At 40.0% G+C, this 22,949-nt stretch overlaps 1 protein-coding gene across 2 annotated transcripts in view; it reads right to left on the bottom strand.

Annotated features, from left to right (window-relative positions):
* stk11ip (serine/threonine kinase 11 interacting protein) overlaps positions 1-22,949 on the bottom strand; it is a 48,224-nt gene that overhangs the window by 9,136 nt on the left and 16,139 nt on the right. Inside the window, exons 14-23 of one of the 2 annotated variants that reach the window (XM_061985327.1) lie at positions 16,503-16,928; positions 15,917-16,125; positions 15,712-15,822; positions 15,343-15,559; positions 14,641-14,765; positions 12,760-12,919; positions 10,703-10,812; positions 10,528-10,625; positions 8,025-8,215; positions 1,280-1,364 (exon numbers count right to left, since the gene is read on the bottom strand). In XM_061985327.1, the coding sequence (XP_061841311.1) occupies positions 1,280-1,364; positions 8,025-8,215; positions 10,528-10,625; positions 10,703-10,812; positions 12,760-12,919; positions 14,641-14,765; positions 15,343-15,559; positions 15,712-15,822; positions 15,917-16,125; positions 16,503-16,928 (1,732 nt within the window). Of the gene's footprint in view, positions 1-1,279; positions 1,365-8,024; positions 8,216-10,527; positions 10,626-10,702; positions 10,813-12,759; positions 12,998-14,640; positions 14,766-15,342; positions 15,560-15,711; positions 15,823-15,916; positions 16,126-16,502; positions 16,929-22,949 lie in introns of both variants that reach the window. The other variant, XM_061985326.1, reaches the window with a different exon arrangement.

Below are 22,949 nucleotides of genomic sequence, written 5' to 3' on the forward strand. Positions count from 1 at the left end.
ATAAGGATGATATTTGCTTATTTTCTGTCTGATAAGATAATTATTCTCACTAAGCAGATCTTATGTTAGAGTGTTTTACTTGTTTTAAGGGTTTTGGTCCCAAATGATCTCAGTAAGATATTACAGCTTGTTGATGAGATTTGATGACCTATATTGAGTAAAACATCCTTGAAACTAGAATATCAACTGTTGCAAAGCTGTGTCATCAACACTCACAAGTATAAAACTACTTTTTCAAAGTAATAATTTCTTACTTCAAGCATGAAAAAAAAAATCATGATGCCGAGCGCATATCATTATGTCAAGATAATGGTACTAGCATTTACTTAATTTAAGAATATTTTTCAACATATTGAGCAAAAAGGTCTCTTTTTTTTCTACCAAGAAAAGTGCACTTGTTATTAGTGAGAATATACCGTATTTTTCGGACTATAAGTCGCAGTTTTTTTCATAGTTTGGCCAGGCTACAGTGCAACTCATATATGTTTTTTTTCCTTATTATGCATTTTCGGCAGGTGCGACTTATACTCCGGTGCGACTTATACTCCGAAAAATACGGTACTTATTTTAAGGTATTTTTGGGTTAATTGAGGTTAGCTAATTTTACTTGTTTTGGAAAGTCTTGACAAGCCAAATTTTCTTGTTCTTTTGGCAGATAATTTTGCTTAGTTCAAATAAAATACCCCTAATTTAAAAAAAAAAAATTCTTGTTTTTGAACACTGACTTTTTGCAGTGTGGGTATTGTAATTTCTCAGTTTTGTCGCAAACATCTTTATTATCTTTGTTGAAATAGCCTGGAAGTTTAGGTTGTGCTTTGAATTTTTTTGGAACCCTGTTAGTTATTGCCCAAGTATCTTTTGTATTATCTTTATTTCTGTCAAATGACTATAGTATGACTTTTTTTGTTTTCTAAGCGCAAATTATTATGGATAGTTATGAATATTCTTTGTGTTGCAAACAAGAGTCTGTGTGAAATGTTAATAATCTTTTTGTAAGAACAACCGTTCATGTTCCTCTCCAGCGGAGAGAAAGGACTGCTGATGCATGTTTGAACCGACGAAAACATCCAATAAAAGGTGGCTAACAACAAACAGCACAACAGCACACGCAGGTCTAGCTGCGCAACACATGGTTCAAATTAAACTGTGGTTTACCAGCTAATTTAGCAGGGTTATGCTACAAGATGAAGTCTAAAAAAGCTGCATGTAATGGAGAAAAGATGTGTTCTTGCATGTGCATACAAATTAGCTCATTAGCACATGGGGGAACGGAAGTTACCAGAGATGGTGCTGAGGGTTGAGCCTGGTGGTCGAGATGGACTTCAGTTTGCTGTTGGACTTGTGTGCCATCTCACGCACGATTCCTATCAGGAAATACCACATTTGGAGTAAGTGTCAGAAAAAGTACAAACAAAACTGGAGGTTGCAGTACAAGAGAAGAACTTCACTTGAGCAGGACCCAAACTCACTTGACCTCACGTAACAAATCTATTCATCTCAAAGAATAAAAGCAAATACACAAAACCATGATAATAAGTCTGTACACACCCAAACCTTCAAGAAAAAGAGGTGAGAAGACTATTGTTGCTACTGTGTGTCTCTGGTTGCAGGTGTACTATTGCAGCACAATAGAGGCAACAGGTGAGAAAATGTCCACAGCACAATACGGAGTCATGCTCACTTTCAAGAACAGTAGGGTGTCATCGGATTTGACAACTACAACAAGGTGGGGTGGATTTCTGCAGCAAAGTTTCACAGTACAATTTGAATGCATACACCTCACAAAAGGATTTTTAAAAAGGTCATTATGCTGAAGAAAGAAAAAAAAATACAGGTTTTCAGATTATCTCGGTTAAAGTAATAGAACCTCAACACACCTTTTTTGTAATAGATCACACAGTCTTGAAAGATTTTTTTTTATAGTTACAGTTGGAAAGTATTTGATTTGTAAGTGTTTGTAGGTTTATTGCTTCAGAGACAGAATGTAAAACTCAAACAAAAGGTTATTAATACATATGCATGTGATTAAGTGAAATCATGTTTTGATCCTCTACCATCAACCAGCAAGCATTTTATCATGACCATACCAATGCTCTGTTTATTAAATTAAAAACATTAAAACTGCATGATCTTGTTGACCTCAACACTGCTATTGTGATGTACAAAGCTCATGACCACATGCTGCCTCGGTGTCTACAGGAGAGGTTCAAACCCAGAGAGAATCCCTATGACCTCAGAGGTTCAGCTGTCTTCCAGAAAGCTAAGATAAGAACAAGCTTAAAAAGTAGATGTGTTTCTGTCAGGGGGGTTCAACTGTGGAACAGCTTGGATGATTCCTTAAAATGTTCCAGGTCCATTCACACATTTAAAAAACACTTTAAGACCAATGTCTTGGAAAAATATATCACTCTTGAATCAACACAGTAGTTAATACTATGATCAATGTTAATTCCATCCATTTTCTACCGCTTATTCCCTTTGGGGTCGCGGGGGCGCTGGAGCCTATCTCAGCTACAATCGGGCGGAAGACGGGGTACACCCTGGACAAGTTAAAATACTAAATGTGGGATATAAATAATAATGGAAGTATAATTGTTTGTATATAGTATATAAATTGGTACAAATGTTTAACACGCGTATAAGGATATTTCACATGCCTTTACTGTGTATATAATTGAACAGTGTTCTTATTGTGTATAATGTGTATTTATAATATGTTGTACAAAAGACATTTCATACTTTTCGGAAGTTCATCTTGTACTTGACATTGTTTATAGGGTTAGGCGCTATAAGTGTTCAACTTCAGCCTAAACCCTTTCGGTCTGCAACATTTTCATTTTCAATCTATGAATGTACAACTGTTTGTTTATTTTGTTGACCATTGACCGAAGAATAATAAACTTCACTTCAAACTTCAATTTTGAACCCCATAGACATGTTATGTGCACATGAAGCACACAAACCTTTAGGAAAGAACCCATCATGTGTTTTTCTGGGTAGTATCACAGCAATCACTAATAGATACATGTTCAATTCCTTTGTTCAGTATACATTATTCGGAAAATATGAAAGCGAAACACCAGGACCAAGCTAAAACACACCTCCACAGGAGAACCCTAATCGACCCTCTCCAAGTTCTAAGCTGCCCAATTGACCAATGCCCAAGGAGCCCCCACACAACCCACTGTCCTCCCACAAGGAGCCGAACGGCAAAACTCACAAGGATGTGTGAGCCACGAATGGGCCAACAATCTAATGGTACTCTTAATCAATCCATCCATCCATCCATCTTCTTCCACTTATCCAAGGTCAGGTCACAGGGGCAGCAGCCTAAGCAGGGAAGCCCAGACTTCCCTCTCCTCAGCCACTTCGTCCAGCTCCTCCCGGAGGATCCCGAGGCGTTCACAGGCCAGCCAGGAGACACAGTCTTCCGAACGTGTCCTGGGTGTTCCCCGTGGCCTCCTACCGGTCGGACGTGCCCGAAACACCTCCCTAGGGAGGCGTTCGGGTGGCATCCTGACCAGATGCCCGAACCACCTCATCTGGCTCCTCTCCATGTGGAGGCTTTACTTTTGAGCTCCTCCCGGATGACAGAGCTTCTCACCCTATCTCTAAGAGAGAGCCCCGCCACCCGGCGGAGGAAATTCATTTCGGCCGTTTGTACCCTTGATCTTGTCCTTTCGGTCATAACCCAAAGCTCATGACCATAGGTGAGGATGGAAACGTAGATCGACCGGTAAATTGAGAGCTTTACCTTCCAGCTCAGTTCCTTCTTCACCACAACGGATCGATACAGCGTCCACATTACTGAAGACGCCGCACCGATCCGCCTGTCGATCTCACGATACACTCTTCCCTCACTCGTAAACAAGACTCCGAGGTACTTGAACTCTTCCACTTGGGGCAAGATCTCCTCCCCCACCCGGAGATGGCACTCCACCCTTTTCCGGGCGATAACCATGGACTCTAACTAGAGGTGCTGATTCCAATCCCAGTCGCTTCACACTCGGCTGCGAACCGATCCAGTGAGAGCTGAAGATCCTGGCCAGATGAAGCCATCAGAACCACATCATCTGCAAAAAGCAGACACCTAATCCTGTAGCCACCAAACCGGATCCCCTCAACGCCTTGACTGCGCCTAGAAATTCTTTATCATGCGGCCCATTTCTTGACACCATGAGACCAAGTCAACACCCAAAAATGTTCCATCAGTACCCAGATAGCCACCTGTAGGCTATTGTAGTCCCCACTCTGAAGCCTCCTGCCGTAGAACAGCTAGTCACGTAAAAAGCACCAAAACGCAGAACACACGCACCAAAAAGCCCATAGAAGGCCACGCCAAGTCCACCCGCGTGTGGATAAAAGACACATATCATACACACAACCTCTTCCATTCAAATTAGGGCTGCAACTATCGATAATTTTAGTAAAGTATTAATTAGTTTTTTTGATTAACTGAGTAATAAAATATACCACACTTTATAGCAGGCCTGGGCAATTACTTTGACTCGGGGGCCAAATTTAGAGAAAAAAATTTGTCTGGGGGCCGGTACATCTGATTTTTAGGAACACTAATACAAAACCTCACAATAATGTTTGAATGCTAAAAAAGTTATGACAGACCACCTTAAAAACGGAATGGAATTTTATCTTTTTTTACTGAATGAGACACCCAGAATGTACATGAAAATAAAGAATGTGGGATCTACAATATTAACTATGAACGATAAAACACTGAATATTGACAACATATGAACGTCACACAGGCCCCTCTCCATCGACATATTTTACAATCAAGCGAAACACAAAAAAATGCAACAAACAGCGAAATATGAAATCGAAGGGTAAAAAAAAAAAACCACACACACCAATCTGACATCTGATACATCACTAAGCTTTAGAACTTTGTTGTAAAAATCTCCTTCCGCATTTCAGGCTGACCGCTCTTGAAACACTCTGTGGAAACGCTTCCCACCCACCCTGCTTGGTGCCTCGTCTGAGCTGCTGTGATTTCGATGACCATAGTAACTAATTAGATTACCATAGTAACGAGTATATCATGCAAAAGCTCAGATTCCAACCATTGAAATACTTCGTATAGTTCAAGACTTACGGTCATTAGAAAACATCACTGCACATCATAATGGCAGCTACAGTTTCCATCTTGAAGATCTAAAAAAATTATTTGGGAATGTCCAGCGGGCCGGATTGAAAAACTTATCGGGCTGCATGTGGCCCCCGGGCCTTAATTTGCCCAGGGCTGCTTTATAGCCTCAATGCGTATTTTAGGGAAAATAGTTCAAATTAACTACGTTTTTTTTCTGCTTGCCATAACAATCATTCTTTTTTTTTTTGTTATCGATAGAGCCCAATTGTGTGGGCTCTATCACAATATAAACGGAATACAATGATCTGCAAATCATTTTCAACCCATATTCAGTTGAATATGCTACAAAGACAACATATTTGATGTTCAAACTGATTAACATTCTTTTTTTTGCAAATAATCATTAACTTTACAATTTGAGGCCAGCAACACGTGACAAAGAAGTTGGGAAAGGTGGCAATAAATACTGATAAAGTTGAGGAATGCTCATCAAACACTTATTTGGAACATCCCACAGGTGAACAGGCACATTGGGAACAGGTGGGTGCCATGATTGGGTATAAAAGTAGATTCCATGAAATGCTCAGTCATTCACAAACAAGGATGGGGCGAGGGTCACCACTTTGTCAACAAATGTGTGAGCAAATTGTTGAACAGTTTAAGAAAAACATTTCTCAACCAGCTATTGCAAGGAATTTAGGGATTTCACCATCTACGGTCCGTAATATCATCAAAGGGTTCAGAAAATCTGGAGAAATCACTGCACGTAAGCAGCTAAGCCCGTGACCTTCGATCCCTCAGGCTGTACTGCATCAACAAGCGACATCAGTGTGTAAAGGATATCACCACATGGGCTCAGGAACACTTCAGAAACCCACTGTCAGTAACTACAGTTGGTCGCTATATCTGTAAGTGCAGGTTAAAACTCTCCTATGCAAGGCGAAAACCATTTATCAACAACACCTAGAGCTCATCTAAGATGGACTGATACAAAAACGAAAAGTGTTCTGTGGTCTGACGAGTCCACATTTCAAATTGTTTTTGGAAACTGTGGACGTCGTGTCCTCCGGACCAAAGAGAAAAAGAACCATCCAGATTGTTATAGGCACAAAGTTGAAAAGCCAGCATGTGTGATGGTATGGGGGTGTATTAGTGCCCAAGACATGGGTAACTTACACATCTGTGAAGGCGCCATTAATGCTGAAAGGTACATACAGGTTTTGGAGCAACATATGTTGCCATCCAAGCAACGTTACCATGGACGCCCCTGCTTATTTCAGCAAGACAATGCCAAGCCACGTGTTACATCAACGTGGCTTCATAGTAAAAGAGTGCGGGTACTAGACTGGCCTGCCTGTAGTCCAGACCTGTCTCCCATTGAAAATGTGTGGCGCATTATGAAGCCTAAAATACCACAACAGAGACCCCCGGACTGTTGAACAACTTAAGCTGTACATCAAGCAAGAATGGGAAAGAATTCCACCTGAGAAGCTTAAAAAATGTGTCTCCTCAGTTCCCAAATGTTTACTGAGTGTTGTTAAAAGGAAAGGCCATGTCACACAGTGGTGAACATGCCCTTTCCCAACTACTTTGGCACGTGTTGCAGCCATGAAATTCTAAGTTAATTATTATTTGCAAAAAAAAAAATTAAGTTTATGAGTTTGAACATCAAATATCTTGTATTTGTAGTGCATTCAATTGAATATGGGTTGAAAAGGATTTGCAAATCATTGTATTCCGTTTATATTTACATCTGACACAATTTCCCAACTCATATGGAAACAGGGTTTGTAGATTGGCAGCCCTTTGAGACATTTGTGATTAAGGGCAATGTAAGTATACTTTGATTGTGGCTTGTGTGGTAAGGATGAGTGTAGTAAGATTAGTTACACACTTCACTGTAATTTTGCTCAAGAAGGCACATGTACACGCCCGTCAAAAGTTGGCCTACCAACACCTGAATAGCTCTGACAAGGCTTGGGAGAATAGAATGTTGTCAGATCATCAACTCGACTCAACGTGTCTGGAGGCAGAGAAATCCTTACTATGACCCCAACATCATCCCTACTGTCAACATGGAGGTGAAACCATTTTGCTTTGGGGCTGTTTTTCTTCTAAAGGGCCCTCCTGAGATGTTTGCAACCTTGGTGACCAACTATAAGAACCATCATACATTTGTGCTTGCCAACAAAGGATCAAACACTGCACTTATTTTCAATTAAATACAAAGGTCCTCATAGATTATAGTATTTGTTATTGTTATTGTTATTTTTTTTTCACATGTGGTCTCCCTTGATTACAATAAACCAACCATAAACATTCTGGACCATATCTTTGTAAGGGGGGTAAACCTACAAAATCAGCAGGGGATGAAATACTTATTTCCCCGCCTCATACCTGGTCCACCTTAAGTAGTACACTGGCAATGTAATTGTGTGCAGATGTCCTACTTCGGTGGTGCTCACTGTACACGTGCCAATCAAACAAGTCAAAATGTTTTTCAGCAAACTCAAAGAGAGGAGGTTGTAAATCATCATGTGCCGTATTATTGCATACATTCCTGCGCTTAGCAAGAGCCTAATAAAAGGTTTTCCTCTCGGCTGCTGGTCCTCGCACGCAGACGAGTGGGTCTAGGACAGATCTATGCATCACACATGTAGCATTGGATTAGGAAATTTGTGTTTTCTGAAGGTAGAGGAATATGACTGGTATTAAATATCAGAAATGAACGGTTAGTCCACGCCTAATTTTGCATGAAATTCCCAAGAGCACCGTGCTGAGATCAGTCTAACCAGCAAGTGGGGCAGAAAATGTCAATGAGTTTATTTCACACAATGTAAGTCATCCTTTTATGGGTTTTTCCACATTTTCAACAGGAAGTGTTTTCTGCTTGCGTTTGGCCCACCTTCCTTCTTACCTGTCAACTGGCCAAAGAAGCGTTTGCAGCGTATGCTGTCCCGAACCAGGAGGGTGTAGGCCACGCCCCCGACTTCTCCAACGTCAAATGCCATGTGGATGCTCTGAGAGCCAAGCCCCACCTCCAGGTAGCTGAGCTCTATGATTGGGTGGCAGTCACGCTTCTGGAGCCAATCAGAAAGCTGCTCTTTGCTGGGAGGGAATTCACACAACTCCAAAATGACTCAACTTTAAAAAATATATCAAATTAAATAAAGGGCTCTTATTTTACTTAATACACATGTCATTTAAATCAGTGGTCCCCAACCACCGGTCCGAGGACCGGTAACGCATTTTCTACCGGGCAGTGGAGAAACATTCAATATTTTATAAACGACTGCATTTTCTCCGACTTAACTTTTGCCTTTCCCACTAGACACACCAATAAGCTTGTTTATAGATGCACAATACAACTCCTCATAGGAAATTGCCATTTTTTATAACTTTGTGACATGATACAATGCACATTAAAGAACATCCATCCATCCATATTCTACCGCTTATTCCCTTCGGGGTCACGGGGAGCCTATCTCAGCTACAATCGGGCGGAAGGCGGGGTACACCCTGGACAAGTCGCCACCTCATCGCAGGGCCAACACAGACAGACAGACAAAATAAACTAAAAAAACTAAATGAATAATGAATATATTTTAACTAAACAAAGCGAATAAAACACAGCTTCACCACTTAAGTCATAATTTTTGCGCTTCATTTTAGCTCCAGACTTCTTTTGTTGGCTTGGTATTGTCATTACTGCCCCGAGTGGTGGAAAAGTGTATTACAATCGAGCGCCGCTACGGTCTGGGAAGACAACAGCTTGGAAACAGATATTTTTTGGTGAGCCTCTAGGGGGCGCTCGCACTCAAGAAACAAAGTGCGCACCCGGACGCAGATTTACTCCTCCATCATGGCCCACGCCTCCTCGGCTTTCATGTAGTACATATGAAATAAAAATGTGACAGATTGTAGCCAAAGTTTGATTTCCATCTGCAGTCCCCAACAGGTTGATGGTATTTAGTACCATCAACCTGCTGGAGATCTCATTGCAAAGGAACAAGCCCAGGGCTCCCACTAATTCAGCATTATAGGGAGGTTGTATTTTTCATGCACTTATTTTTGCTGTATTCGTCTGGCACAAGTGGAAAGCCGGTCCCTGAAAATATTGCCTACATTCAACTAAAGATGTCAGATAATATCGGCCTGTTGATATTATTGGCTGATAAATGCTTTAAAATGTAATATCGGAAATTATCGGTATCGTTTTTTTTTTTATTATTGGTATCGTTTTTTTTTATTATTTTTTTATTTTTTATTAAATCAACATAAAAAACACAAGATACACTTACAATTAGCGCACCAACCCAAAAAAACCTCCATCCGCCATTCACACTCATTCACACAAAAGGGTTATTAATATTCTGGTTCCTACATTATATATCAATATATATCAATACAGTCTGCAAGGGATACAGTCCGTAAGCACACATGATTGTGCGTGCTGCTGGTCCACTAATAGTACTAACCTTTAACAGTTAATTTTACTCATTTTCATTCATTACTAGTTTCTATGTAACTGTTTTTATATTGTTTTACTTTCTTTTTTATTCAAGAAAATGTTTTTAATTTATTCATCTTATTTTATTTTATAATTTTTTGTAAAAAGGACCTTATCTTCACCATACCTGGTTGTCCAAATTAGGCATACCGTATTTTTCGGACTATAAATCGCAGTTTTTTTTCATAGTTTGGCCGGGGGTGCGACTTATACTCAGGAGCGACTTATGTGTGAAATTATTAACACATTACCATAAAATATTAAATAATAATATTTAGCTCATTCACGTAAGAGACTAGACGTATAAGATTTCATGGGATTTAGCGATTAGGAGTGACAGATTGTTTGGTAAACGTATAGCATGTTCTATATGTTATAGTTATTTGAATGACTCTTACCATAATATGTTACGTTAACATACCAGGCACGTTCTCAGTTGGTTATTTATGCCTCATATAACGTACAGTACATTTATTCAGCCTGTTGTTCACTATTCTTTATTTATTTTAAATTGCCTTTCAAATGTCTATTCTTGGTGTTGGGTTTTATCAAATAAATTTCCCCAAAAAATGCGACTTATACTCCAGTGCGACTTATATATGTTTTTTTCCTTCTTTATTATGCATTTTCGGCCGGAGCGACTTATACTTCGGAGCGACTTATACTCCGGAGCGACTTTTACTCCGAAAAACACGACTGTATATATCGGTATCGGTTGATATCGGTATCGGTAATTAAGAGTTGGAAAATATCGGAATATCGGATATCGGCAAAAAAGCCATTATCGGACATCCTTACATTCAACCGGTCTGTGGTGCAAAAAAGGTTGGTGACCACTGATTTAAATGACACAAAAAAATGACAGCACCCTAGCATTCCTACTACAACTTAATCTTCCTCCGACACTCACCTTGTCCCTAATGTCACTTCAAGAACATAGATTCTCTTGTCGGACACCACTACCAGGGAAGAAAACTCCTCTGGCTCCCCGAATTTCACAAGGGATGTCTGACGGAAAAACATAAAACAAATGAACATTCATCTTGTAAGAATGTCACTGCTAGGTGAACACAAAAGATGCTCACCTTTAGCAGGCAACTTAGCTCCTCCTCCTCTTCGAAGATGTCCACATCTAAGAAAAGCTTTAGCCTATGGTCGACTGCCTCAAACGCCTCAGTCAGCAGATCCAAGTCATCTGGGTGGGGCGATGTTCAAGGTAGAGGCATCTTAACATGTTTGAATGCTGAGAAAACCATCTCAAAAAGGTACAGGACATTTTAAGCACTCTCAGGAGTTTTGGCCAACCATGTGGTCGAAATTACGCTTTTAACAGCAGTAATTTGACATAGGAAAGTTTGTAGGATTTCACAAAATGACCAATTACGATTTTGTACCGTGGAGGTTCAAAGGAGAACCGATTGTATTTTGGAGAGTGAGTATATAGCAGTGACGTGCAGTCACTAGAGGCAGGTGAGGCATGGAAAGAAAAAAAATGTAAAAAGAAAAAAATAATAATTAATTGTTAAATGTATCCAGTGATTATACTATAATGTTATTTTCCATTTAACTTCACCAGTTTTAGATTATGTTTATTCAAAATCGCTGAATTTTCACATTTGCCGTTCAAATACTGAGAAGAGACGGTGCGGTGATCAGCAGCCAGTTGAGGCACGTCACTCAGTTGTGCCTCAACATGGATTGCGGACTCGGCTAACTGCTGGCCTGCTGTGCAGTGAGACCGTATTGCTATATGAATTATATTATACATTTCCATAGTTTAGTTAGCTGAAGTATATAATGTACAGTGTATTTTGTCAACAACTGTATGTGTGTAACGTATTTCTTGTGCGGAGCAATCATAAAACGGCTGCGAAGACGCACTGGCTGAGGCTCGCGTAATCCCGCCTCCTGGTGCTGGTTAATGCACCCCCCGACGGGAGCGCCACACCAACCAAAGCCCACACCCAAACCCTCCACGTGCAAGACCGAATCCACCCAAAGAAGTCACTTAACAAGAAGCCAAAAAGTGCAAAAACAACAATGCTCGCGCCGTAGGAGCCGTGAACAACTGCAGGGACACAACATTAGGTACACCTGCAGACTGCAGCACGGATTTCATATTTCATTCATTCACAACTCCTCCAACACGAACATTATTGTTTTTGCACTTTTTGGCTTCTTGTTATTGAGCCGCTGCATTTTTTGGTTGGGTTGTTTATTTCTTTTGAGTAACTTACTTCTACATTTCTAAAAGGGGAGGAATGTAATGGAGTGATCTATGTTTGTCTGTTGCCATCTCCTGGTTAATGTTGGCTATAGCGTACTGTGGTTACTTTTTGGTTGGCCAACGATTTACGTGGTGTTGCGCACCTGACGTCACGTGTGTTGAGTCTGTTCTGAAGTCTACAGTAAAGAGACATACTTCATCACCTCGCCTGGTTATTGCCTCCAACTCAATATATTACATAAAGGTAAGACCATAATAACATTTTTTTGTATTAAATGTGCTTTTTTGTGTGCTACAGTTTGTATGTGTAAAGTTAAAGTTAAGTTAAAGTACCAATGATTGTCACACACACTAGGTGTGGTGAAATTTGTCCTCTGCATTTGACCCATCCCTTGTTCACCCCCTGGGATGTGAGGGGAGCAGTGGGCAGCAGCGGCACCGCGCTCGGGAATAATTTTTGGTGATTTAACCCCCAATTCCAACCCTTGATGCTGAGTGCCAAGCAGGGAAGAATGCTGGTATGAGCTTTTAAACATAACCCGTTAACTTCTGCCAATCAAATGGTGAATAAGATACTCTTTAGGGTTCATATGTTTGTAAATCTGACTACTGTGATGAAGTCAGTGCCTCACCAGCCATCAACCTCACCGCACGTCACTGGTATATAGTAACATGTGTTGATAATGACATTGAATTGAAATGTTAGTGTTTGTCATGTTTGCCATCCTCCATGGACCAGGAAGTACGTAGAAAACTTCAAAAGCAAACCATCAACAAACACAAACACCAAACAAATACAAATTGTACTTTGCTTGAATCACATACTGGTTATATACGGACATTACATCCTTAGAAACACATACATTGTAACGTGTTGGCCTAAGATTTTTTCATTGTACAGTACACAAAACACACCAGTTGAGTTGGATCTTCCTTCAGGGTGGATGCCAGGTGGCGTGGAAGAGAGGGCAGCATAGCAGTAGCTCCCAGCCAGATCCTCCTTGCTTTGACTGTCAGCATTGTAGGAGAAGCAGCAGGGGTCAGCGCCGACTTCTCCGGCGAAGAAAGAGCTCCCCTGTGCGGTGAAAAAAGTGGGGTCCTCTGTGGTGGCAGTTTCTTCCAGAACAGGACTGTTGCTAATACTAGCATCTACCTGTCGGATAGAACACAATTGCAGTCGATTACTTTAGAAAGTACAAACCCCGTTTCCATATGAGTTGGGAAATTGTGTTAGATGTAAATATAAACGGAATACAATGATTTGCAAATTATTTTCAACCCAAATTCAGTTGAATATGCTACAAAGACAACATATTGATGTTGAAACTGATAAACATTTTTTTTTGTTGCAAATAATCATTTACTTTAGATTTTGATGCCAACAACACGGGACAAAGAAGTTGGGAAAGGTGGCAATAAATACTGATAAAGTTGAGGAATGCTCATCAAACACTTATTTGGAACATCCCACAGGTGTGTGCCATGATTGGGTATAAAAGTAGATTCCATGAAACGCTCAGTCTTTCGCAAACAAGGATGGGGCGAGGGTCACTCACTTTGTTAACAAATGCGTGAGCAAATTGTTGAACAGTTTAAGAAAAACATTTCTCAACCAGCTATTGGAAGGAATTTAGGAATTTCACCATCTACGGTCCGTAATATCATCAAAGGGTTCAGAGAATCTAGAGAAATCACTGCACGTAAGCAGCTAAGCCTGTGACCTTCGATCCCTCAGGATGTACTGCATCAACAAGCAACATCAGTGTGTAAAGGATATCACCACATGGGCTCAGGAACACTTCAGAAACCCACTGTCAATAACTACAGTTGGCCGCTACATCTGTAAGTGCAAGTTAAAACTCTCCTATGTAAGGCGAAAACTGTTTATCAACAACACCCAGAAACGCCGTCGGCTTCGCTGGGCCTGAGCTCATCTAAGATGGACTGATACAAAGTGGAAAAGTGTTCTTTGGTCTGACGAGTCCACATTTCAAATTGTTTTTGGAAACTGTGGACGTTGTGTCCTCCGGACCAAAGAGGAAAAGAACCATCCGGATTGTTATAGATGCAAAGTTGAAAAGCCAGCATCTGTGATGGTATGGGGGTGTATTAGTGCCCAAGACATGGGTAACTTACACATCTGTGAAGGCACCATTAATGCTGAAAGGTACATACAGGTTTTGGAGCAACATATGTTGCCATCCAAGCAACATTACCATGGACGCCCCTGCTTATTTCAGCAAGACAATGCCAAGCCACGTGTTACATCAACGTGGCTTCATAGTAAAAAAGGGCGGGTACTAGACTGGCCTGCCTGTAGTCCAGATCTGTCTCCCATTGAATTGAAAATGTGTGGCCCATTATGAAGCCTAAAATACCACAACGGAGACCCCCGGACTGTTGAACAACTTAAGCTGTACATCAAGCAAGAATGGGAAAGAATTCCACGTGAGAAGCTTAGAAAATGTGTCTCCTCAGTTCCCGAATGTTTACTGAGTGCTGTTAAAAGGAAAGGCCATGTAACACAGTGGTGAACATGCCCTTTCCCAACTACTTTGGCACGTGTTGCAGCAATGAAATTCTAAGTTAATGATTATTTGCAAAAAAAAATAAAGTTTATGAGTTTGAACATCAAATATCTTGTCTTTGTAATGCATTTATTTGAATATGGGTTGAAAATGATTTGCAAATCATTGTAATCCGTTTATATTTACATCTAACACAATTTCCCAACTCATATGGAAACGGGGTTTGTATATTTAACGGGAAAAAAAGTCTTCCAGAAATTAACAAAACCTTATGGTCTTCTTCGCTTCCGGCCCTTAATTGATGTTGGATAGGTGTACTGCTGTAAGGAAAAGGCTGGCCCACCAGTTGGACTATGTGATCACTTCCACATTCCAGACACCTATCAGGGTTTCCTAAAAAATAAATACATTCAAAACCATTCAGGCCTACAGGTAATTTAAAGATTTCAATTAACTGAACTTTTTTTTTTTTTTAGGGAAAAACCATGAGTACCTGAAGAGAACACACCCGTGTTTGTTTAACAAACCTTCAAGCAATGCACTGCGCTTTTAAGTGAACTAATCACAGCTGGTACCACGCAATCTTAAAAACATCTGGACAACAAAGTAAGTCTCTCCGTGTGCATGCCTGAGCACGTCCTTAAAGTCAGCTTTTGCCAAATCACTGAAAGGTGGCTCCTGACAGACTTGTTATCTGTCTGCTGTTGATTATGAAGGTAAGAATGTATTGACAGAGAGCGCTAAAATCTGGGATGCTTTCCTCACATCCTGCTAAAAGAAAGCCTTGATAAAAAACACATGATAGTGTTTTTGTTCACAAACAAGCCAAGTGATGAGTTTTCCATCTTCGACTTTAACCAAACTGGAGACAGCATATATTAGAACAACTATTTTGAAAGAAATGTAGTGTGTTTTCAATAGCTGACTCTCTGCTTTTGCATACCCAGACTTGCTCCTTGATCACACTTACCTTCGCCACCCACATCACATTCCATCAACTCATTGACCTCCTGCACATCCACACCATCTGGCAGCATCATAAGCCCTTTCCTCCTCCTCGCTCTAGCAGCAGGCTCTGTGAACTCTGACCCACAACGAAGGCACTGCAGGAGAAGAGCGCTGGGGACGATCTCTATGCCACGGCGGCAATTGGCTTCCGCCACAAGTGACAGGACGTCGCTTAGATCCTGGTCAAGAAAGTTTTATGAAAGCACAAATTAGACAAGGTCCTGAAACAACAAAACAAACATATTGCATGGTGATGTATGAGTCAGTGTTTTTTTTTTTCTCTTTTGTGTGTTGCAAAAGAGTTGAAATGTTGCGTGCATGTGTTAACAACCTGAAGTGCCTGTTGTGGGTTGTCATCCAGAAGCACATAATGTCTCCGCCTCTTCTCCTTCTTGATGGAGTCGAACTGCACCTCCACTGCTGGAAACACAGCTTCCGTCTCCTGAGGCAAAGATGTATTTTTCAATGAATTTATGCATGTTTCTTCACAAAGCTGCTCTGCATTATGGCTCTACAGGCCACAAACGCGCCCTCACCCCGTGGGTCCAAGTTGCTGTTGTGGCTTCAACACGGGTCAGACAGTCAAGTTCCAACCGACATCTCTCCTGGCCAGACTGCACATCCACTTCCAGCAAATGACCCTGTTTGACACGCAGAAAGACCTCCCTCTTCCTGTCCTCCTGGCTTTCATCTTCCTCTTCATTGGCAGATATGACACCCACAAGAAGTGGCAGACACTGGTCCACTGTGGAACAAAGACAGTGCTAAAACAAATAAGTTAAAGTTAAAGTACCAATGATTGTCACACACACACACTAGGTGTGGTGAAATTAGTCCTCTGCATTTGATCCATCCCCTTGTTCACCCCCTGGGAGGTGAGGGGACCACTGGGCAGCAGCGGTGCCGCGCCCGGGAATAATTTTTGGTGATTTAACCCCCAATTCCAACACTTGATGCTGAGTGTCAAGCAGGGAGGTAATGGGCCCCATTTTTATAGTCTTTGGTATGACTCGGCCGGGGTTTGAACTCACGACCTACCGATCTCAGGGCGGACACTCAAACCACTAGGCCACTGAGTAGGCTCATGTTTGCTAACATAAAGAATATATTTTTTATAATTACCTCCCAAATCTTCATCTTCTTCCTCCTTGGTATCCTTACTCTCCTCTGTCGCTGTGTCCAAACTCGGTCTAGGTGAGCGGACCTGGTCTGCTACCTGACCATCTATTTCTGTCTCTTCTAACGTGGACTCAGTGTGCCGAGCATTCTGACTGGGCCACTGCAGCGTGGAGTCCGTCTCTTGTTCTGTGTCCATCTCAAGCGCTGGCAGACTTGGCTCTGATGAGAGAAGTGGCGGAGGAAGGACATCCAGGTTTGCGTACAGAGGCGTCACAAGGCTGTCAGTGACTGTGGTTTGTAGGTCATCCGCAGCAGTGGCATTGGGCGGTGCCGCGTCTAGGTGGTGCTGGTACTGGAGCCAGTCCTCTCCCAGCTGATCTCTGAAGCTGGACATGCGCTCGATCTCCTCCTGGTGTGGAAGGCCAATGGCTAGAGAAGAAAAATAAATGGGCACTCATTGAAGCGCAGACTTCCACCAAAGATTAAAATAAAAAATTGCGATATTAGATATTAGAGCCTTGAGTTTTGCCCGATACCGATATACAGTCGTGGTCAAAAGAACAATGTTTGTTTCATCTGACCACAGAACTTTCCTCCAGAAGGTCTTATCTTTGTCCATGTCATGTCAGATGAAACAAAATTTGAGCTGTTTGGCCACAATACCCAGCAAAATGTTTGGAGGAGGAAAGGTGAGGCCTTTAATCCCAGGAACACCATCCTACCGTCAAGCATGGTGGTGGTAGTATAATGCTCTGGGCCTGTTTTGCTGCCAATGGAACTGGTGCTTTACAGAGAGTAAATGAGACAATGAAAAAGGAGGATTACCTCCAAATTCTTCAGGACAACCTAAAATCATCAGCCCGGATGTTGGGTCTTGGGCGAAGTTGGGTGTTCCAACAGGACAATGACCCCAAACACACGTTAAAAGTGGTAAAGGAATGACTAAATCTGGCTAGAATTAAGGTTTTAGTATGGCCTTCCCAAAGTCCTGACTTAAACGTGTGGACAATGCTGAAGAAACAAGTCCATGTCAGAAAACCAACACATTTAGCTGAACCGCACCAATTTTATCAAGAGGAGTGGTCACAAATTCAACCAGAAGCTTGTGGATGGCTACCAAAAGCGCCTTATTGCAGTGAAACTTGCCAAGGGAGTTGTAGAAATGATTGGAAACTCAAGACAGCCATGACATTCTGTTCTTTACAAGTGTATGTAAACTTTGGACCACGACTGTAGATATGATATGAGCGCAAATACAGACTTGTACCATTTTGTAGTGTTGAATGTTAGAAAATGAAATGTGCCACTATAAATATTCTCTAACTTAAGAACTCTAACTTATAATAAATGTGAACTCTAACTTATAATAAATAATTCACCCCTATACAATATCCTACCTTAATACCATACTGTGCAATATTACTCTTCGAGTGCAATACATCCGACACTGATTGTTATTTATTACTCCGGTACTCTTGTCTTGTTCTGTATATTGTACAGTATTTTGTATAGTGTTTTGTATATTGTACAGGATTGCTTATTATTTTTATTGGATAGTAGTCTGTTTATTTAAATTCTTAGTTTTATCTTTATTACCTCTTGTGTAATACCTACTACCGCACCTTAAATTAGAGTCCTTAATCTCATTATATGCAAATATAATGACAATAATGTCCATTCTATTCTATTCTATACTTGTTCATATTGATAATTTGTGTGTTTTAGACAGCAATATTGTTCAATTGAGGACACTTATGACATATGTCTAGCTTGTGAGCTGTTGTGTGCTTAGCTGCTAGATCCTCGTAGCCTTTAGTCTTATTATGTTTTTCTTTTGGTAAATTAAGCTCTCTTTTCCCTGAAGTCGCTAATACATATATTGCATGCTATGATTCTCTCCTACATGAGATACTTAAGCCATTCTGGACTCAAACAAACCAATAAGATCGCTGTATGGACAAGCATTGAAAATACTGGATAATAAACCAAGACACTACCACCAACATTCTCTATATATTTAACATACTCAATTGCGATAATTTTAATTGTTATCTCATATGTGACTGGTGTACAAAGAAAGTAATCCACAATACTGCTCCCCTCCATTGAAAAAATATGTGATGCTCTGCTTTGAGTCCAAAACTAGGGCCATAAAGTCTGCATCCAGATGGGACTGTAAGACCCCACACAGGAAAACTGCTTTTGCCCAATCTTGCTTTCTCTACTAAAGCAACAAAAGACTGGAATACATTTTCCACATACCTGAAAAATCTAACAAATGACAATCATTTTTTGCAAAAGATTGGTTGTTGAGCAACTCGGTTGCCAACATTGACTGAATTAGTATTTTATCACAACATACAGTGTATAGTATTGTTGGTTTGGCAATGGAAGACTGTAGTATTTTACCTCTGTATCATCGTAGTGTTTTTAGAATATATTTTAAATGTATGCATTATTAATGCACTGTATAAATTACAGGTTTTGTTTTATTATAAATTGTGCATGATTGCAAATTGTAAAGTAGGTGTTTTTTAATTTGAGGGTTTGTTTTATAAATAGTACATTATTGCAAATTTTAAAGTAGTTCTTTTTTAAAGGGGAACTGCACTTTTTTAAAATTTTGTGTATTGTTCACAATCATTATGAAAGACATGATGGACGGATTTTTTTTAATGCATTCTAAAAATTAAATAAACGTAAATAAAGGTCCGCTTACAGCGGCGCCAATGGGAGCTCCTCTATTCCGCCCATAAAATCCCCAAAATAACCATTTAAAAAGCGGCAACAATACTCAATTTCCATTTCATGACTTTAATATTAACTCAAGTATTAGTGATATTGTTATTATAAGCGCTAACACAGACAAACTATTTATAGCAGCGACGTGATCACTTCTGTTTGTGCCTATGTTTACATCATTGTGCTGTTTCCTCGCTTCCCTGCTCCCTGTAAGTTTATTGGAGACCATAAATCATGCCTCTCACCTGAAAAGTATGACAGCGATTTAGGACATGGAACTGTTGAGAATGACACGATAAGCGCTCGTTACCCCCCCCGTTTCTTTATGAGACATTTTTCATCTAAATGGGAATATATGAACATCCAGGCAGTCAGCATCCTAATGATAGCAGACCTTGTACAGTAAGTGATGTTTTATTATTATTTATCATAAAGTCTGCAGTTAGCAGAAATCAGTGATGAAGAGAAAAAAAAAGAAGCAAACATCGTAATGCGTTTTTTAAATTAATGCGATGCGCATGCTTAAAATGATAAAAATACGTAAATATTAAAGGTGATTTTACTAATGTGCTTGTTAATGCATTACAAATATACTTCTATCATGTATATGGGCCATTCTACCGAATTGGCTCAAAGTGAGGTTGGAAATCGTAAAAAAATGCATAAGTTGTATTCTCAAATCTTTGTCCCTATATATATATATATATTCTACAATATTTGAAGTACACATTCCTATAAAAAAAACAGTCAACTTGTATTTTCAGAATATTTGGGAATGTTTGTCCTCTGCCCAAATTTGTCACTACCGATTCAGAGCCTTCAAATATAAAGGCATGTTAATATCATGCTTACTTACCTTCTGTAAAGATTTGAAAAAAAAAAAAATAATTATAGAGGTTTTTCACAAAAAAATCCATTAACATGTTTTTTTTTTTACTAATGTTCTTAATTCAATATATGAAATTATACAAAATCAACATGCAATCTTTCTTTTTAAAATGCATATCACTGATCAGATTGATTTCCCAGTTAATGATTTATGAAATTGAACAAACATTCAACCAATCCGTATCCTAATATTTTAGTTGATAACTCAATATACTTTATTTTCTTTGTAAACACAGAGTGTTTTCATAGTGACTGCACATTATTTAAAAACTGTAGGATTAAGTTGCTTACCATACAGCCATGAGGGGCAGTAATGCAAAGTCACATCCTGGTCAAAAATGCAGGGGTGTGGCCTAAATTTAGAATCAGCCAGGTCTTTAAAACTCTTGAGTTTCGGTAAAAACTAGGGACATGATTGTTTGAGAGCAGTTTTTTATTGAAAAATTAAACCTACAATAATAAATGTAGCTTTGATTGATTGATTGAAACTTTTATTAGTAGATTGCACAGTTCAGTACATATACCGTACAATTGACCACTAAATGGTAACACCCGAATAAGTTTTTCAACTTGTTAAATCAAATTCATGGTACAAATATATACTATCATCATAATACAGTCATCACACAAGTTAATCATCAGAGTATATACTGTACATTGAATTATTTACATTATTTACAATCAAGCTGAGATAGGCTCCAGCGACCCCCCGCGACCCGAAAAGGACAAGCGGTAGAAAATGGATGGCTGGATAAATCTATCTCTTTCAACCTCTGTTTAAACTTAATCATAAAGATCTTTTAATTGCACCATTGAAAATCTAAAAAAAACGTTTTAAGCGGTATTTTCATATATTGGAATTTAGGGGTGCCCTGCGATGAGGTGGGGACTTGTCCAGGGTGTACCCCGCCTACCCCCGTGAACCCGAAAAGGACAAGCGGTAGAAAATGGATGGATGGATGGAAATTTAGGGGTCACGAATGGAGACAGCTACTTCTCAATAGAAAGTACCCTATAAAAGATGATTTTGTATTTATTTAGCTTATCACTATAGAAATGAATGCCCTGGTTTTAAACAAATCATACCCCAAAAGGGACAAGCGGTAGAAAATGTATGGATGGATAATACAAAGTAAGTAAAAAGGCATGTTTGAATACTTGAGTGTTTTATTAAACCCTTGTTTTGGTTAAGGGACAGCACTTCGCTTTAAATCGGTAGTATCCATCCATCCATTTTCTACCGATAGTCCCTTTTGGGGTCGCGAGTGGTGCTGGAGCCTATGTCAGCTGCATTCGGGCGGTAGGCTGAATCGGTAGTAACGGTATGCCCCTTATAAAATCTTAATAGAGGTGTTAGGGGCTCAATAGGCAGAATTAAACGGCTCCCAGTGGCTACATAGTAAGCGGATATTTAACCGCATTTATTTAATATTGAGAATACCATCATGTCTTTCATTATGATTGCGAAAGATAGGGAAAAAAAAAAAGCGCAGTTCCCCTTTAATTTATGCATTGTATCTTTGGGCATGTTATGAATCGTAAAGCTCTTTGAACAGTCACTTAATGACTTATACTTTCCAGCATAAAAATGAACGGTTGTATTTTGAATACAGGGGGATTGTGAGAGGTGTGTAGATGTTAGGGCTCACATGCGATGTGCTTTTTTGTATGTGTTGTCCTTTTATATTGTACTCTTTTCTTTTTGAGTAAATGTAGTTTTATAAGTCATCCTTTTGTTGTTTTTGATGGTTGTATCATTTGTTTTCTCCTATGTGTATTGTTTGTTAGATGGTGTCCAGTTAAGCACCACATATGGAAATGAGCTTTTAACTAAATCTGGTGCACCCATTGATTCCTTGTGAATAGTGTATCATGCACACTGTCCAAAAACAAAAACAAAAAACACAATTATTAAATAAAAGACCAACATTGTGTGCTTATTGGAGGATATTTAGCGGTTAACTTGCTGTCAAGCTTTGTAAAAATAATCTACCTGCAGGACTTTTTGTATCAGAGCTTCTGTCAGAGATTTTAGGTGAAAACCAATATAATCCGATACTTGTGTTTTTGCTAATATCGTGCCGATATTGGATCCGGACACCCCTAGTAAATTTGCAGTACAAAAAAATGTATCTACACATCTGGATTTGGGGTTGAGGTGAGCGGAGTTTGGTGGTAGCGGGGGTGTATATTGTAGCATCCCGGAAGAGTTAGTACTGCAAGGGATTCTGGGTATTTGTTCTGTTGTGTTTATGTTGTGTTACGGTGCGGATGTTCTCCCGAAATGTGTTTGTCATTCTTGTTTGGTGTGGGTTCACAGCGTGGCGCATATTTGTAACAGTGTTAAAGTTGTTTATACGGCCACCCTCAGTGTGACCTGTATGGCTGTTGAGCAAGTATCCAGACAGTCAATTACGTGTGTCTGTTGAAGCCGCATACAACATGTGACTGGGTCGAGACGCTGTTTGTATGGAGAAAAAGCAGACGCCAAAGGCAGTGCCATCACGGCACGCCCCTCAATATTGTTGTCCGGGTAAAAATCGGGAGAAATTCGGGGGAACGGTTTCCCCGGGAGAATTTCGGGAGGGGCACTGAAATTCGGGAGTCTCCCGGAAAAATCGGGAGGGTTGGCAAGTATGGATTGAAGCACCAACTCTTCACAAAGATTTGTGGGAATGGACAACCTTTTAACAAATGTGGATGTAAATATTACCTCTGATGGAGTTAATGAACAACAAATTATTGCTATTGCAAGATTTTAAAACACACAGGCACTAATAATCTACCTTGTGAGGAAGACACTGTCCTGGCTTGGTTGTC

The sequence above is a fragment of the Nerophis lumbriciformis genome, linkage group LG23 (assembly GCF_033978685.3).
Source record: "Nerophis lumbriciformis linkage group LG23, RoL_Nlum_v2.1, whole genome shotgun sequence".
Classification (NCBI taxonomy): domain Eukaryota; kingdom Metazoa; phylum Chordata; class Actinopteri; order Syngnathiformes; family Syngnathidae; genus Nerophis; species Nerophis lumbriciformis.